A 17,598-nucleotide genomic window follows, 5' to 3' on the forward strand; every position below is an offset into this window, starting at 1 on the left:
ACCAGCCACTACCTAATCATGACACTCTTTGCGATCCTTTTCCATAATGTAGCCTGACAACGGGTATTCTCGGAACTTTTTGCGATATCGACAATTAAGTAGTACTATTAGGGTCTTGCTCCAGGTTCCATAAGCTTACGGGGCTAAGATGCCTTCAAATCAAAGAAGTTCATGTAGAAACCCGCCATCACCAACCGATCATTTTCCCCATCTCAATTCCTTCAGCGGCAGTCATGAGATGGGGCCAAGCGACTCACCAGAGTGGCATAACCACTCGAGCAATAACGCGACTTCCAACAAGGCCATAGACGGTATGCACTACTTTTAGCGGACCCTCGGTGGTTTAGAAGAAAACTGATGCAAAGCTATAGTTGATGTACACTGTTACTTGAAAGAATCTGATTTGAGGAATACGGAGAAGCCATACTTGTATACTTAATGTCAGGTCGCCCCTCCTTTGCCCATCACGGCGTATGTCAGTAGCGCTGATGACTATCGGAGCGTCACCGACGACCTAACACTTGAGATTCAACAGTCTAGGAAGGAAATCAAACGTTACAAGCAACCGGGTCCGGCTATGCTCCATAAAGACAAGCTATTTGAGATCAAGGTTCATGGGCTGCCCCAGAAGAAACAGAGAGAACTCGAGGCCACACTGAGAGACTTTATCACTGATCTTGATAGCCACGCCGAGGTGTCATCACCGCGGAAATGTAGAAAGACATCCTCCCTCAATCGCGATCACGCATACTCCAAATCTGGTATTCAGTGCAATTATGCTCCTTCTTCTCTAGGTTCCAACCTCCAGCCAGCTGACTCTACTTACGCCTCCATGTCGGCCGGTGCCGAGTCTTCAAGCATGCCTTCTAATATCTCCATCTTGACTTCAAGCAAAACTTCAAAGGATACGGTTAAGGGTTACCTCAGAGATGTTCCTGATGGCCTGTACCGATAATGCGTAATCATGACAGACAAGGAGCGGAAGAGTCTCGCTGTTCGTCGCCTCGAGCAGTTCGTTACAGGCAGAAGTGAGGGTGCCAATATCTCGGAAACACCGCCTATGCGGCCGGGTGGTAGCTTCATCTTGGCGCGGGCCGTATTGGATGCACAGGTGCGGACCCATCACCCATCCACGAAGCAACTACTCATGGAAATAAGCCTATCCGGGAAGCAAGAATCCTCCGTCTAGACCATCAATCTCGCCCGTGGGGAAATCAGTGTCATTCAAGTGACCCTGGGGCGGCTGCTGATTGTAATAAGGACAACATGGGGACTGAGTGCGATGATAGTGGCTTGGCCTCTGATAGCAAGCCGTCCTCCCCAGCCCTTTCTCTGCCAAAACAGCGACCCAAACGGGCATGTGATTTGGATCCCGATCGTGCTCAGAGTCCGTCTGAGAATCTGAACTACATCCGACATTTGGACCTACTGCCGCCCGAGTTATTGTCTAGACAGCAGAGTAACCAGGACAACCAATTAGAGGCTGCAGGCACCAGTCGCATAGAACTCTAGCGCAAAGCGCATATCCTCCTCGCTCCATTCGTGCATTTTGAATCAATTGACGTTATCAGAATTTTAATGTCTTCGCAATTGCGCGAGAAATCGCGAAGTGATGATGTCGTGTATAGGTGGTTGGGGGTGAAGAAGTTGTGACCGGTTTTGGGGTGACCAACGTTACAACACGAAGATTCTGATGAAGATAAAAGCTGTTATGCCGTGTTATCTAAGCAAGAAGATACCTATTGAGCTTTTGGAAGATCATGAACTCTCATTGTGCTCTCGAAAACCTAATCCTTAGTTAGCCCCTGGATAAGCCCATCGGTGACCTATGCTCAAGGCAAATCGGCCGTTAGTCAAGTCATGCCCCTACTACTGTCGTGGTTGGATACTATATAGACCAGCAAGGGATGAGCGATGTTGAGCTGTTCGATTCTGAATCGCTTCACTGTCGCCAACCAGCGTCTCCAGCTTGTGTCCCGGTAACACGATGACTTCATCGCCACGGTATTCAGTAACATAGGCCATCTTAACAAGACAGTAGGCTTAGCTAATTGGCAACAACTCGCGGAGGGTCTGAGAATCAATGTCCTGTTAACGGTAGAAGCCCTCGGGGATGGTGAATTGGGTGAGGTTCAGTTCGTCTAGAGCCCCCTCGACGCTTCGAATTGCCTACTATACACCCTATCATGCTGGGAGAATTTACAGAGTACTGTTCTACCGGTAAGTCTAAAATCTAGATTTCAATTGACGCTGTCTAATGAGATAGCAAGTATTGAAGCTCTATAGCAATGAAATTACTAAATCTTCAAGGTGCCTGTCTGCCCTCCCTTGATACATTCATCAACTTCTCGCCCCTGGTTCAAGATGCTCTGCTCATTCGGAGGAATAAACTGCACGCATCTTCCAAATTGGTCACATTCGCCCTCTTCAGGCCCAACGGAACATGGGTTTCCAGCGTTCCCAAAAACCGCACTTCCCCTTCCAGTAACAAAGTCGCGAAATCCGCCATTTTGACGACGCATCGAGGCTTCCAAGAGGGTTAGCATGAAGACACAAACGAAGAATAGGGTCAGGGGAGGGTCAATCTTACCTGCATTAGCATGGCCCATCATGAAGAAGGTAATAGTGAGGAAAATTGTAGGGAGCTGCATTTTGATGAGTGTAGTTGTGTATAAAGGCTGCGTGAAGTTGACGAGGAAGTAATGAGGCAATCGAGTGATGAGCAGTTGTAATGTGTCTGGATCCTGTGATAAGTGTTTAATCAGTGATTTCGAGGGCGCAGTTAGGTATCTTTATACTTGAGTCGTAGATATGACACAGAAGCGTTATATTCCCCTCTTCCCCAGTTAGTAATGATACTCTTTTAGCAAAAGTGGCATTGCAGGCCTGACGTCGCAAGTTTTGTTACAAGCTCTAACAGCTTGATTTGATTTAGGTAGTAAAGTCATCACAGTTACACAGAGCGTTTTAGCTAAGCTGTTTGAGCTAGTTCCCTTCTTGACATAACGCGAACGAGGTGCGGCAGGTGGTAGCGCTAACGTTTGGGTTGTTCCAGGTCTAGAGTTGAGACGGCATTGAAACAGCCCCTATATGGAAGAGGGCCTAAATGGCTGAAGGGCCTGGAAGGATACTACGTTTCAGAACCCAGTTCGGGACCCCTTGCTTGTTGAGACTCAGGTAAAAACTAGGCTGGTTTGTAAAAGGTAAGCTTTTATTTTAATAAAGTCTAAACTCTTATAAGAGTGAATGGAGAAGTGCCATTTCATGGAGTCTGAAAACATCTCCGGGAGCGTCTTAGAGTTTAGATGCAGGGAGCCATTGGTTTGTCGCTGAAAGGGTTGGTAGAGGGGGGAGAGTTATGCCTCCGACTGAGGAGGGTGTTGCTTGAACCGCAGAGGTATGATTATTATGCGTTGCTATATGAGAAGGTTCTGATAGCGATAAAGGGCTTAGAATCGGATATTTATACTGTTTCTTGTGATGAATATATGCCCTATATTTCGGTTTCTCTTTACCATATTACTTAGAATTAACCATGAAAACCGTAGAAATTACACTACTTAGATGGACTTTTAGGCGACGGCTTCGGCACGCAGCATAACCAGTCTTTGCCTTTTTATGCGGCCGGCGCCGTTTAATTGATTCTTTGTTTAAGGCTATTTCCTAGTGGTAAAGTACTTATCTGGCCGGTGAATAATGAGAAAGGGTTTCTGGAAATAAAGAATGAGATTAAACGATGTAAAAAGCGAGAAAACGATGTGAAATTGGGATGGGAAAACGAAGCGGGGCATGGGTGTAATAATATTTGATTAAGCTAAACGAGTCAGAACGATAAATGATGCTAAACGAGCTATAGCGGAAGTTAGTATGTAATGGCCCGTATGAGCCAGTTTATTGAATCAACCAACAAGGGTTATTGTAGGAGAGGCAGATGCTCAATACTGTATGTTTCCTCAATTATGAAGCAAAACGCTTTACCCCGCAAACTATATTAGCATCAAGTTATTATCAGGCAGATCGGCTCCCTCCTCGAAGATAGCTAGGACCGGATAAAGGAACCTGTATTATAGATTCGCCTTTGAAGAAAAAAAGCCTTCTGCTGTATTACGGGTTTGGTTTTAATAGAGCGTTCTGTCTCGCCTCATTATGAACATCAGCCAGTCGCTTGGTGTATGGTGGCGGGGGTGCGCCATTTTCTCAACCAGCGTAGGCGAATTCCCCTCGGCTTATTGCTGTCTGATACTCAAACCTGCGGCCATACTAAAAGCAATCATTGCACATTACTTTGTCGAGCTGATGTGGCTAGCTACAAGTTTGCAAGGGCAGCTCATGAACTGCCGTCTGTTCGAAGGAAGCCCGAGCGTCTGATCAATTGACTCTTTATGACGTTCGGGGCTCTGAAGAAGTAATCGTGGAGGCATCTTTGAGATCAGAGCACCACTGAGAATGATCTACATGTTAATCCGCAATGCCAAGATCCACAAGGCTGCAAGGACGGAAAAAGGGCATTTGGTCAGACGCTCAGGCCTCCGACCATTCGACAGTCGGGAACAAGTCCTGCCACCTTACAACAAGCCACATCAGCTCGTCGGTAGGAATGTGCAATTCGGCTGGCAAAGTGCATAACTGCTTTGGCATTGTCACAGGTTTCCGTTTTAGGCAGCAATGGTTTAATGGCATTTGGGCAAGTGAGTTGAGAAATGCGTCATCTTGCCGTTTTATCTACCTTGTTTGCCGCTGTATACGAAGCAACTTATCGGTAAATATCATGTAAGGGGAGACGCAGCTAGATTCAGCCAACACCTGCAATATAGCAGGAGGTTTTTCTTTTGAGGGTGAATCAGTAATAAAGAACATCTGGTCAGGACTCCGATATCTCCGCGGAGCCAGCCCGTGTGCCTAACAATGGCTTCATGCTGGCTTGGTGGGCTGGGTAGGCTTGTCACCTTACAACTGAGACACATACGACAGCCAATGATTGCCTATTCGTTCCTATCATTCGAATTGATGGTCTGCATTATTAGTTTGTTACAAATGTCACTGACCGCTATTAAGGCCCTTCATATGCACTAGCATGTATCGAAGTCTGCCGTTGCTTATCCCAGCGAAAGGGCTGTTGTGGCTGCAGCCGGTCAAGCAAGCCATTTCAAGCCTTCGACAGGGTTTGCACCAAATCGAAAACGACAATGGGCCGAGGTCGTTTTCTCTTTCCTCCAAGATCTTCAGAAATTGTGCAAACAGGCCGGTAATGCAGAAGGGTTTCGGGTCACCAGCTCCATTTGACCATAACATATATCCTTTAACACTTTGCCTTTTAATGGTTAAAGAAGTCTGAGCAACTAATGGGCACGGTAATACAAGGGCTGAACTTTATTGTTCAAACCACTATGAAGTCACAAAAGGCGATCGATATCGGAAATTGTTAGATTCTAATCTAGGCTAAGTATTTCAATCTAGAAGATCATTTTGTAAAGACACGACTCGCTATGTTGCCCCTTACTGCACAAGCATTCGGACGTAGGCAACTGGACCTTCGTAACGGTGAGTACCACGGAAGACATAGTATACCAAGGAGGACAACGCTACGGTACCGTAGATTAGAATACTCCAATTCATCTGTGATGCCGTCGGGTTGGGGTTACCAGGCATAAATGCCAGGACAAAAATGAGGACAAGGAAAGCCTCGGAGATGATGTTTATCGCGAGACCCCATCGACCAAGACTGAACTTGGATGGCAGAAGCGGGCTCTTTGTACATCGCCGCCATATCATACAGCCAATAGAGACCATATAGCTAGAGAGAAGCCCTGTTGTTGCTAAAGAAGTGATTGAGTTCAATGCGACAGCAGAGCCGATGTTGATGAGGGAAAGAAGACTTGAGATTAGGAAGGTTACCAGAATGGCATTGATGGGGGCATCCCATCCCGCTGGGACATCGGAGAACCAAGCACTAAATGGAATAGCTTGGTCTCGCGCAAATGCGAAGAGCTGACGCGACGATGTAGATACCATAGTAAGATTGGAGAAGGCAATCATAACAACAATGACGGATGCCATGGCAGTAGCACTGCTGACTGACTGTGTCGAGTTGTAGAAAACCTGCATGAACGGCTGGCCTGTTGGAGACGTGATGACCTCTTCAAGGTTACCTATGCAGAAGCAGTAGGTAATAACCATGATCCATCCAAAACCACCATTGAAGAGAGTCGTCATAATCATCGAACGTGGCAAAGTACGACTTGCATCGTGCAGCTCCTCGGACATATGAACAGCAGCATCTGCACCTAGCAGTGGTAAAACGCCTGCAAGAATGCCTACAAGCGTCGAGCCTCCTATGCTATTCCAACCTCCGCCATCGCTGAACTGGGTAAAGACAGCTTTAGCATCAGCCCTTGGCGAAAGAACCCAGAGAGTGACAAGGATGCCAAAAAAGGCGAAGACGTGAATGACCAGGACAATGGCTTCGATCAATGGCAACTTCCTGGCTACGTAGATGTTAAAGAGTACCGAGAACGCAGCTATAGCTATGGTGAGTAGCGTGCCGTGCCATGGCTTGGGTTCGTAACCTGGGTTATTCAGAACGATGAGGCCCTGAATCTGGGTGCCAGTGATGAAGGCAGAGGATGCACACGATGTTTGCCAGCCAAGTACGCACATCCACCCCATGAGATAGCTGATGGGCTTCTGGTACTGTGATGGCGCGAATTCAGAAACCCAATGATATTGTCCTCCCGTCGTTGGTGCCCTGCACAAGATTCGCGTCAATAATGTGACCACATGCTGTGCATGAGGAGGATACTTACATTGAAGCCATCTCGGCCATGGAAGTATTGACGAATAGAAATCCCATCCAGCACACAAAGAACATCCAGATCGTACCAGCAGTGCCGCCGTTGACGAGTCCGATAGTCGAGACACTTTAATTGACAGGCTTAGTTAGCCAACAGGCGACCAGAATATTTTTATTTGCATTCTTTACCTCAAAGAAAATTCCCAAGATGCCATTAGAATCATGGAGAAGCCGAAGATGGACAAGAAGCGAAAGTTCCTCTGTGTGATGTCGCGTGAGCCCAGGACAAAAGGGTACAGGTATTGGTACGAACCGTAATTTCTTGGGTTTTGCCCATCCGATACATATCGGCGCGATCGGCCGCAGTTGCCTTTTTCTCGTCGACATTGTCATTAATGCCGATGGGAGCATCGTGAACGTCGAGGGATCTCTTGTCATCGTCGTTTGACATGTTGGCGGTATTTCTTGACTTCTTTGACGGCATAGCCAAGTAGAGGAAAATTGAAGGTCAAGGAAAAAAAAAGTCGAGTGTGAGACAGCTAAGGCTTGGTAAGAGGAATGCAGGGGTGCGGCATGAACGCCATTCAGGATGTACATCTGATCCAACAGCTGCTTGTTTGCTTGCCGGCATATACATCCCGGTCCAATTGTCACGTACAGCACCCTTCAATGCTACAGGGGTTTAGTCCGCTCGGGCCTCGACCAGACGGGAACCTCCTGTGCCGTCCCGGACTTCGGCAGTCTAGTAGTGCAGGCTTTAATGATGATCCGATAACATGGTGGGCTCATTTCTTCTCATTTCGTCCAGGGTTCATGCAGCCACAGAACCAACAAACAAAGCGCCAACAGCCAACAAATGTGGGTAAGGTACTGAGGAGGCACTTGGCTTCCCTATTACATTCGGCTTCTTCTGGTACGCAATAGCAAGCTTCTGACCACTCTGTTGGTGCACACATGCCCTATCTCCTGAATTTAGGTGCATCGTTAGCAGGAATCTCTTGCGCAGCTGAAAGTTAAAGTTTGCAGGCCTTTGCGAGAATGACATGCTGGTTGGTCGGAAATTAGGAGACATATTCCTGTGGCGTTGGTGGCTTTAGAGTCCGAGCCCTGAACATTCACATCTGTCAACAGCCGAGCTGAGGTGGTCTGTGCCTAGGAACCCATGCCGCAAGGGTGAAAATAGAGATTAATAGTCATATGTTGCCTCTTGAACAGCGCAATGCATCTCCCTTATAACCTTTCTCGAATCGGACTCAATGGTCTCTAGCCATGGATCCAGAGACATCGGAAAACGTCGGCTCATATCGGTTCTCGCCTGTCACATTTAACGACCACGCCGGTCAATTATGGATCGTGACAATTTTGTCGCTGATCTACAGCACGCTTGTGGCTCTGGCACGGCTGTACATCAAGTACCACAAGTTCGGTTTCGATGATGTTTTTTTTGCTTTAGCAATTGTGAGGATGCCCATCAGATCTGGATGACGCTCCACATATAGGCTAACCAATCAGATCTTCCATCTAGCTCAGTCAATTGCTGTCTTTATTGGTTTGAGTAACGGCCTTGGCAAGTTCAACTCTATCACTACACTGGAACAATGGGCGACATCATCGAAAGTAAGCCTTATGCGGTACTACTACTATCACCAGCTGACATGGCCACCACCAGTCAACTCTAGCGGCCGGTATTCTCTGCCTTCTAACTCTTGGTCTCGCCAAATGCTCTGTTCTCGCCCTCATCCAACGCATCATTGGCTCGAAGCCTGGGAAGAGTGGACCGGTTTGCATCGGACTCATGGTGATCACTGTCCTATGGGGTGTCGGCTCCTGTTTGGCATGGCTTGTGAACTGCCGCGCGGATTCTTTGTTGACTTTGGACAACGTCAAGCAATGCCCGCACCAGGTATGAAAACACTTTGCACCTCATGAAGACTCATCATCAGATGCCTAACCAAAGAATTGATGATTAGAATACACGATGGGCCGTCATAACGGCGATGGACATCTTGACCGAAACCCTTACCTGGCTCCTCGTGCTGCAGCTATCCTGGTCCGTCAACATTTCATACATCCGCAAGTGTCAGGTTGTTATGGCTTTCTCATTCCGTATACCGCTCATCGCCCTCTCAGCCGTTCATCTGGCGTATACTGCAACAAATCCAGCCTCTCTTGAGCCTCAATTCGCCGTCACAAAGGCCCTACTCTGTCAACAGATCATGGTTGCTTGGTCGCTTATTTCTGCCACTGTGCCAAATCTGAAGAACTTTTTAAAGTCATTCTCTATGGGAATGGGGTTTCCAGCGTCTTTCAACCTCAGTATATCTAGATCAAGCAACGTATACGCACTTCAGTCACTTAGGAATAATAGCTCTGGGGTTACATCATCTGCGGCTATGGCGACTGCAGTAAAATCAACATTTGATAGTGCTGCCCATAGCCAACCGCACAGTTGGAGGCCGGACGAGGTCTCAACTCAAACAACGACATCAAGGGACACTGGCAGCAATAGTTGGGATCATATATCAGAGGAAGGGCGGAATTCCAGGGCTGGCAGTCAAGAAATGATCATTAATAAGGAGGTGACATGGAAGGTCACGTATGAGGACAACCGATGTAGTAGACAGTGCTGCCAATGAATCGAATCCAATCAAACAAAATGCCAAACAGATCTATCAAATACGCCAAAACCTTATCTCAAATCTGACAAATGCAAAACACCGGATTCAAAACCCATATTTGGTATATTAGATAGGTCGCAGAGCATAAAATTGGGGATCTAACCTGCTCCGCTGATGAGAGTCTCTTCGAAGCCTACCAGGAACCTGGTGAATGACTAAGAGTGGATCTGACCAATCAGAGCCTTCGTTGATACTAGCCATTAGTGCCCCCCATCATCATTCCCAGATCTGCCAAAGTGAAAGTAGCTTCCTAATATTTCTCCTCTTCGCCCCCACGTCGTCCGTTCGCGTGGTTGGCAGCCTGTTTCTTTCTCCCGATGCGTGCCGGCCTTCCCCCACCCTTCGCCTTTGCGCTTCTCCGACTAGTGATGAAATTGGTAACTGGATATGACACTGACAGCCTGAACAAACCAACAACCTCATTTAGGGCCGTGGAGGATCTGCAGCAAGGATCAAAGCAGACCAATCGGATCATATTAAATCACGCGTGCTGAGACACTACCTGGTCTAGACCATCTAAAGTCATTGTCGCAGAAGATATAAGGGTCCTAGATCTTGCACTCCACGTCACATCACGTTTATCTTGCCGCCTGTCTCGGGTGCTAAAATCATGTCTGAGATTGCATTGCGCGATGCGCGCTACTCCGAACTCCCAGAGATTGCCCACATCATGTCAGAGGCATTTTGGAAGGATAACATATTTGGCGAGCTTATACACCCCCATCGCAACGAATATCCCAATGATGTACACCTGTACTGGCTGCGACGGGCACGGGTTAACTTTTGGGACTATCGCTGGCGATGGCTCGTTGCTGTGGCCAAAGACGAGAGTGGCCAGGAAATTATTGCCGGCATTGCTCAGTGGGCACGACTGGGAGATGGGGGCCAAGAGCTTGAGTGCTGGTATTTGGATCCTCGTGAGTGTCTCATCCCATTAGGCTCAAGCCTAGTTATACAGGCTACGCTAAACCATCGACCCAGGAACCCTTCTCAAGCCTTTATCTTCTATTGTCATGAACATCCATGCTTGGGTCTGGCCTAATCGTGCAAGCGACTCCAAGGAGGAGGACATCATCGAGCGGGCATATCCTTATTTCGAAGACATATGGAGCGGAAAGCGCGCTGAGTCCTGGTATCTCGAAGGATTAGCAGTACGTCCAGACTTTCAGGGGAAAAATGTGGGCCGGAAGCTTGTGCAATGGGGTCTGGAGCAGGCCAAGGCGGATGGCATTTGCGCTTCGGTTGTTAGTGCCTTTGGCACAGAGGAGTTCTATAAAAAATGCGGGTTTGACGAGCAGTACGGAAGCGCCAGGCAGGGTGAGGGTAACCCCTTGGCGGATGTTGAAGGTGCTAACATGTTTTGGAAATGGCCTGAGGCTTGAGTCCGGTTATGACACTCAAAATCGATTGCAGCAGTCCTGATGAACAGTTTTTGAGCAGAACTTTTAGATAGTTCCAGATATTCTATATACAATGATACTATTCTTCGAGAGCCAAAGATCTTTTGGATAGTATTAAGTGAGGTCTCGATGCTCTATGAGGGTATATATCTCGGAAACCTCCACTGAAGCTTACTTGCGCATGCCAAGAGTCACCTCACCCTTTCCCAAAACGTCTAATGAAGGGTCCCACAACTTGGAAAGTTGTCATCTTTTCAGGGTCTCCTCCGCGTATAGATGGGTAAGACGATATCGACGTTGCCCATGACAGAAAGCTTAAAAAGAGGCGCTTATAAGCGCTGTCGTCGGATCTGATGACCAACCAGATACGTCAATTAGATCAGTTAATTCGATTTAGATATGAAACCTAGTCGGATCAAACAGATCAGATCTCAGTTTCTGAACATCTGATATATTTAATATCCCCTAGGTACCCCGAGGATGCTTTGATTGTGTTTGGTTCAACTGCCAGCCCGTACCCTAGAGTATACAACGTAATAAGTAGTCATGATCGCCAGACCCGAACGCTTCCGCCCGATGAACCTATCTACCACGATCTCGTCAAACGTGAAAATCAAGCACCGACCGAGAGCGGCTTCAGGACACGCCTTAGGTGCACCGACAAACTCCCCATGCGCTGTGTATGACCCACAATCCTTTAGTATTGCTTGAAGTAGGCGCATGTGGCACCGCTGCAGATAGCATCGGAAGACGAAACGGCTGAGGCCTTCCTCCATTGGCTTCAGTATCTCGACCTACTTCCCCTGGTTTTATACTCAGATGGTTCCCTGTCCTCAGAGAAAGCTGCCAGCTACGGCTTTAATATCCACCAGAATAATCTTTTGGTCTTCAATGGATCAGGTCGCCTTGGACCCGCGGCTGTTTTTGACGCTGAGGTCACAGGAGAATTAAAAGGCCTCAAGGCCGCCCTAAATCTTGAGAAGTAGCAGGACAAGACATCGTCATCTACCTAGACACCCTCGTGGCCGCCATATTCCTGCAAGGCACACCATCCAACTTCCCACAAAGAGTCTTCCTCAAGTTCCAAGCCCTGGCAGCATCACACAAGGCCATGTCCGCTTCTCGACTACAGTAGAAGCTGGCGATTATATGGCCTCATGCAGCATCTCCTTGTCCTTCTCCTGTAAGTACGCCGACCAATTCATAAACTGCACCCATCTTGACTCAGGATCTACTCCACCTGGAGCCTCGACCTGTCGTTACTGTTCCACCTCTGCCTTCTTAAGCTCCTTCTTATACTTCCAGACAGCCCACAGTAGTATAGCATCCGATGGAGACGGGGCCTGGTCTAAAGACAAGTCACTACCCGAGCGTCTACTATGACAGGTGCCTTCCGGATCGACGATCCAGTACCTTGCATGCGGAGCCTTCTACAGCAATTAAAGCATTACAGATGCTTATCTACGTCCCTTGCCTGCCAGCGCCCTGTATCCCTTATATATCTTATTTGTGGAGAGATTCGCCCTATTACAGGTCAGGAACCGATAGCTCCTGCAGCCAGGTCCCCTATATATCTTTGGTCTAGGGATAGGCAGCCTCCCATGTGGCAGCAGCCTTATATCCTTATTTATCGGGCCCTGCAGCAACCAGGGTCTCTATCCTGACAAGGAGGACGATTCTACAAATACAATTAATACTTGTAGTTGATCTCTAATAGTCTTTATAGCAGTTGCAGTATTAATACTCTTCCCTATCTAGTTTAAGCTTAATAGAAGCCTCGCAGAGCAGATAAAGTAAGATATCAAGCTGCTTGCAAAGCCAGATCATCTGGTTTATTTTAAAACCCTCTGCTAGCTGCCTTGCTCAGGAAGCTATTATAATAGTTTGCTTACTAAACCATTTCCTTAACTTAATGAGGACTAGCTTCATTTCCTAGATAATTAGTAGTTGCTTTTTATCTTTCTTTTATTTCTTATATCTTATCCTATTCCTATCTCATCCCCTTTCCTTTTACTCTATAAATTATTATACTATCTTTTCTATTCTTTTCCTTTTCCTAACCCCTAAACTCTTATAGTAATCTGTCTCTAAACCCTAAGAGCCCTAAACCCTCTCCTTCCCCCCTGGCAGCACGGCCAGTTTTACCTAATAACTGTCAGACATTATGTGTATTCGTCCATTGATCGAGGTAGGTATATTCATATTGCGTTCTGTTGAAGTCTGCCCCTTGGATGGTTTACCATTTCGGTTGTAATCTTGAAGTATCCCTGCTTGCACGTAACACCCAGTGCCTGTTCAACAATAACCGCGCTTGTCCTAGGGGAATGGTATATGCACTACCTGCGACTGCCATAGAATTTCGCCAACCCCAAGTATGATTCTGCCAGAACAACAGCCGGACTGGCGACTAGGCTGAACTCAGATTGTTCGGAACTATGAGTTAGCGACGTAAATAGATGACAGATGACAATGAGGTGAACATTTCACCGAACGAGCCTCCTGTTCAGGTTCGAGTGGGATGATAAGTCGAAGGCGAGAAAAGTAACTTGTTTGCCTGCATATCTTACATTGATCTCTCTGGCTATTTCCAAGTAACGGTGATTGAGTCACGATGCCGGTTACTGTTTCATTTAGTGCCTGCTGTAATAGAGCTATGGAACTTGACAGGGTATCGTTATGGGAAGAATTAGAAATGATTTTCGGGTTCCAGTGTGGTTCAGTTCTCAACATTATTGAGAAGTTGCTCTATACGATGCATATGTGTATTGATCATCATACAGTTTGTTTGTTATGGGCTACTAGAGTAATTCACTGTCGAGATATTATGTATATCACCAAACAGTATGCACTGAGAAATTCAGGAGTGAGCATTATCCATATCAACGCACCACCCATACTTACAAAACCTTCTTGACATAATAATGAATGCACTCCCCTATGCGATAGGCGTAGGCTCCAAATTCTGAGTTTCTTCAATTTTTAGAACGACTCCAAATCGTTTGTTGCCTTGGTCCCAAATATGTCTTTCATTAGCATACTTCTAGAAATTTCAGCTTCTAGACGACATACCGCGTAAACCGACTTCAGAAAAGCTTCGCCAAAAATATCAAAGGGCAAGTTGCCCCTCGACTGAATTCCACCGTACCAGTTGTCTTTGTTTGCAGGTGTAAACACCAAATCCTGGGGCTGGATAACAAACTGCTTATCCCCAATCGCCACCTTGAATTCTGGAAGGTCTTCTCCATTTGTGCTTCTTGGGAAGACATAGCCCTGTTGGGTCGGGCTATAACGCGCCCCAGGGATTGCATCATACAGCGCCTCGCAAACCTCGTCAGAAACCAAGACTAGAGTTATACTAGTGTCTGTAATGGCCTTATTACCGGAAAGATCGATGATTTTGCCCTTCACAGAGAACCTGGCAGATAGGAACTTCCAGAAACCATCAGATGAGTCAATGTAGGTCAACGAAATTTCCTCTCCGGATCTCGCGACAAGGTCAGTATCAATGAAGCCAAAAGTATAGAATGACTCAGGCGAATTAGCGTCCCGCTGGCTGTAAAACGCCGAGGTAAAGAGCTCAGCCTCCTTGGGAATGTCATGTTGGTTGATCATGTTAACAACAGGAGTGTCTGCAGGGTCTGAATCCCAATTGGTCTTGACTGTGTTGATCTGTGGGAAAGCAAGGCCAAGAAGACCATCGCCCTTGCCCCGCGCAAATTGCTGGTCCAGTTGCGATGCAGGTTCAACAGTTTGATTCTTAATCGTCACACCACCACCGATAGTAACATATCTGAGCCGCAATCTCCAGATGCTGAGCTCCCATCTCCATAGGAGATTTTCCACGTCTTATCGGTGAGCTCATTGAACGATGAGGAAGATAAAGGATTAAATACATTGTGACCTTTCTGAATTCTCTTACTCAATTCTGTTAAGAAGACCTTTAAGTACCTGGTCAGTGTTTTTCACTCCCTGCTTTAGTGCCTCATTAGGAATGCTTACCCAAAGGTCTGCGGATCCAGTGTCAAAGTCCAAATTGAACTTCTGAGGGGGTGTGCCAATTGACACCTCGCATAAGTACATGGAATCAAACGGCACGTCTTCAGCCGTAACCTCTCCAATTCGAGTTCCGTCGGCATCTAGAGTTCCATCGGTACCTAGCTTCTTTCGAAGAATCTTGGTCTGATAGACACGTCCACCCATGGCAGCATGAAATACAGGGTGAGCGAGTCCACGTTGTTGGATTTGACGATCTTGGAAGTACGGTCCGGGTTTAGTAGATTTAAATCCAAAGCGGTTGAGAAGGTGAACGTAGGATTTGGTGCCATGTGGCTGATAGTGCGGGTTTCGCTTGATGCTGATCCTAGTCAGGCCACGGTCGAGTCTGAATTGGCGTTGAACTTGATAGATAGCTTCCATGTCGGGATATTCTTGTGATGTAGAGTTGAATATAAAAATGGCTAGCAGTAGCAGAGTGACCTTGGAGGAGATGTAACGTCAGAACTGAAGAGATAACGGAGTCAGGGTCAATTTATATTGCAAGTTGCAAAATCAACGGAAGCAGTGCTCTTGAAACAGCTATCAACGGCTCTTTATTATGTTCTTATATCTTCACTGATGGTCACATTTAAATTGCCGGTAATTCCTCAATTAATTATTATACGAGGAGCTAGACGTCTTGGCCACATCTGTCAGTGGTGGAGGGAGGAAAAAGGGAGGTTTACGCTGTAGCATGACCTTTCGTTCTGAAAGGCACTCCTAATTTGGTTTAGACGCCGACTAATTACGGAAAACCAACTAGAATGATGCTTTTAATGTGATGAAATAAAGTGTTTTATTTGAAGTCTATTTAATGATGGAGGGAACAGTTAACATGTGAAAGCATAATCCACACATATGTGTCGTCTTGGTTGCTTGATGTCTATGACTTTAATCTAGACGCTGATTAACAACAGTAGATCATCTAAACGAACGCTTCTAGAGTGATGTAATAAACTGTAATCATGTTTAAAGTGTGGTAAAAGTGGAGGGAATAGTTGACATGTGAAAGCATAAGCTACGCACATGGACGTCTTGATTACTTGATGTCTGGTTGGTGTAAGGTAAAAGGAAATTTCCGACTAACTATAGCTGGGCTTGGTGTGTGATATAGGGAAGAGAGGGTGTCCGTTGAAGAGCAGGTTACCCAGGCTTTCACATGCTTTACTTCTGACAGAGCGGCGTTGTCTAGTGATTCTGGAGGTAGCATTATAAGGCTACCAAGTAAGTATCTCCTAGCCCAGTGTCAGCTGTGCAGCAGATCCTTTCAACCTGCATGTGATAATTAGATTAATATTTGGTAGGTAACGTCAGGCTGAGATAAAAATAAGTTACGGTAAATATAATTTAATAGACCTAAGAGCTATATATAGATTATCTATCTTATTATTATTTTTAATAATAAAAAGGCTATAAATAATTTAACATAATAGGATATTAACTAAAGTATTATATAATATATTTAATATCTATTTACTTTATATCAAGGATAAAAACCTTATATATATTACCTTAACTATATAACCTTGGCTTTATTTTATATATTATTTATTTTATATATTAACTTATTTTAAAGTGAATTCAATGAGTATTTACAGCTAAATAATAAGTTTATTAAATAAAATATATTAAAGATAGATTAACCACAGCTATACCAAAAGTAAGCCTAAGGTTGCATAGTCAAGATAACACAATCTAGGTTTTTAACCTTAATACAATATACGGCGTTATACACCACACCGAAAAACACTGTAACCGTAACATCAAGTCAACAGATCATACAGCTGTTGCCTCGAGCCTTAAGATCCAATTGGACAAGTGGCCTCAATCCACAAGAATAAAAAGATGTTTCATCCCTCAGTTGGCAGGCCAAAACCACTTTCGATCGTCAACCTCCAAACGCGATTATCACTGGTGCAACAACCTATAATTCCAATCATGGAAATTGCGCCGCTGCGCAACCATCATCAGCGATGGTCAACCGGGTCAAGATTATCGGTCGACGTGGTCTAGGCGTACGTGACCGCAGAACAAAGCGATATCTCGGAGCTCGGGGCTAACTCCATCAGAAAATTGTATGCCATCCTTCGCCGTCGCTAGATCACAAGTAACTTCTTTCCACATATCGACGACTTATCGCCGCTACAGTGAGTTAATCTCACTATATTCGATTGCCAGCAACTCGTTGAGGAGGATGACCAAGACGAGTATGTAACGAAATTCATCTGGGGCCAGAGGAACGCGCTAGAAAGCCTTGCTGATCAGTTGAAGGATAAGGCGGGGTTATCCCTCTGACAGCAGGCCTTTATCGGCAATGATGCATACTTATGCGAGGTCAATGGAGTTGAAACGCACCATTGCAGAGATTAAATAGATAGTGTGAATGTTCTATTATGAGAAAAGAGGGTAACTGCAGGGTAGAGAAGGGGAAAGAGGGAAAGAAGGCAAATCAAGAAAACAATAGTTTAGTATTCAGAAAAACGGTAAAGTTAAAGACCTGAGGCTGGCTTGGTTAGTTAAAATTAAACTATATTAGGTAATAAGATATTAAACTAAGAAAAATACATTATTATAACATAATATAATAATATATAGGATAAGTTAGATTACAATAGTATATATATAAGAGGTCATATTTTCGCACTAAATATTCCAATCGAAAGTATCCTATAACTCGGGAGATATAGCATGAGCA

The 17,598-nt window shown here is 45.7% G+C and overlaps 6 protein-coding genes across 8 annotated transcripts; 3 read left to right on the forward strand and 3 right to left on the reverse strand.

Moving 5' to 3' along the window:
- Positions 1-201: 201 nt before the first annotated feature.
- FOXG_22895 (uncharacterized protein) lies at positions 202-1,512 on the forward strand (the record flags this gene model as incomplete). Its single annotated transcript, XM_018403315.1, has 4 exons — positions 202-311; positions 372-931; positions 977-1,111; positions 1,159-1,512. Exons 2-4 carry the CDS (start codon positions 578-580, stop codon positions 1,510-1,512), a joined length of 843 nt encoding a protein of 280 aa, XP_018258718.1. The 5' UTR covers positions 202-311; positions 372-577.
- Positions 1,513-2,297: 785 nt separating this feature from the next.
- Positions 2,298-2,651, reverse strand: FOXG_22896 (uncharacterized protein; the record flags this gene model as incomplete). Its single annotated transcript, XM_018403316.1, has 2 exons — positions 2,298-2,527; positions 2,591-2,651. The coding sequence occupies 2 exons, from the start codon at positions 2,649-2,651 to the stop codon at positions 2,298-2,300; spliced, it is 291 nt and encodes a 96-aa protein (XP_018258719.1).
- A 2,749-nt stretch (positions 2,652-5,400) lies between these two features.
- Positions 5,401-7,353, reverse strand: FOXG_17634 (uncharacterized protein). Of its 3 annotated transcripts, XM_018397641.1 has the most exons (4): positions 7,104-7,353; positions 6,980-7,050; positions 6,804-6,917; positions 5,401-6,745 (listed from the first exon to the last, which is right to left on the reverse strand). In XM_018397641.1, the coding sequence occupies exons 1-4, from the start codon at positions 7,272-7,274 to the stop codon at positions 5,497-5,499; spliced, it is 1,605 nt and encodes a 534-aa protein (XP_018258720.1). In that variant the 5' UTR covers positions 7,275-7,353; the 3' UTR covers positions 5,401-5,496. The 3 variants fall into 3 exon arrangements, with proteins under 3 accessions (XP_018258720.1, XP_018258722.1, XP_018258721.1); XM_018397643.1 differs by having other exon boundaries at positions 6,804-7,050; XM_018397642.1 differs by having other exon boundaries at positions 6,980-7,353.
- A 662-nt stretch (positions 7,354-8,015) lies between these two features.
- Positions 8,016-9,473, forward strand: FOXG_17635 (uncharacterized protein). Its single transcript, XM_018397644.1, has 4 exons — positions 8,016-8,248; positions 8,303-8,407; positions 8,460-8,693; positions 8,761-9,473. Exons 1-4 carry the CDS (start codon positions 8,060-8,062, stop codon positions 9,424-9,426), a joined length of 1,194 nt encoding a protein of 397 aa, XP_018258723.1. The 5' UTR covers positions 8,016-8,059; the 3' UTR covers positions 9,427-9,473.
- A 487-nt stretch (positions 9,474-9,960) lies between these two features.
- Positions 9,961-10,964, forward strand: FOXG_17636 (uncharacterized protein). Its single transcript, XM_018397645.1, has 2 exons — positions 9,961-10,385; positions 10,450-10,964. The coding sequence occupies exons 1-2, from the start codon at positions 10,079-10,081 to the stop codon at positions 10,848-10,850; spliced, it is 708 nt and encodes a 235-aa protein (XP_018258724.1). The 5' UTR covers positions 9,961-10,078; the 3' UTR covers positions 10,851-10,964.
- A 2,839-nt stretch (positions 10,965-13,803) lies between these two features.
- On the reverse strand, positions 13,804-15,284 carry FOXG_17637 (uncharacterized protein; the record flags this gene model as incomplete). Its single annotated transcript, XM_018397646.1, has 4 exons — positions 13,804-13,908; positions 13,938-14,713; positions 14,788-14,806; positions 14,868-15,284. 4 exons carry the CDS (start codon positions 15,282-15,284, stop codon positions 13,804-13,806), a joined length of 1,317 nt encoding a protein of 438 aa, XP_018258725.1.
- Positions 15,285-17,598: the final 2,314 nt, after the last annotated feature.

Source organism: Fusarium oxysporum, genomic scaffold (assembly GCF_000149955.1).
Source record: "Fusarium oxysporum f. sp. lycopersici 4287 supercont2.61 genomic scaffold, whole genome shotgun sequence".
Classification (NCBI taxonomy): domain Eukaryota; kingdom Fungi; phylum Ascomycota; class Sordariomycetes; order Hypocreales; family Nectriaceae; genus Fusarium; species Fusarium oxysporum.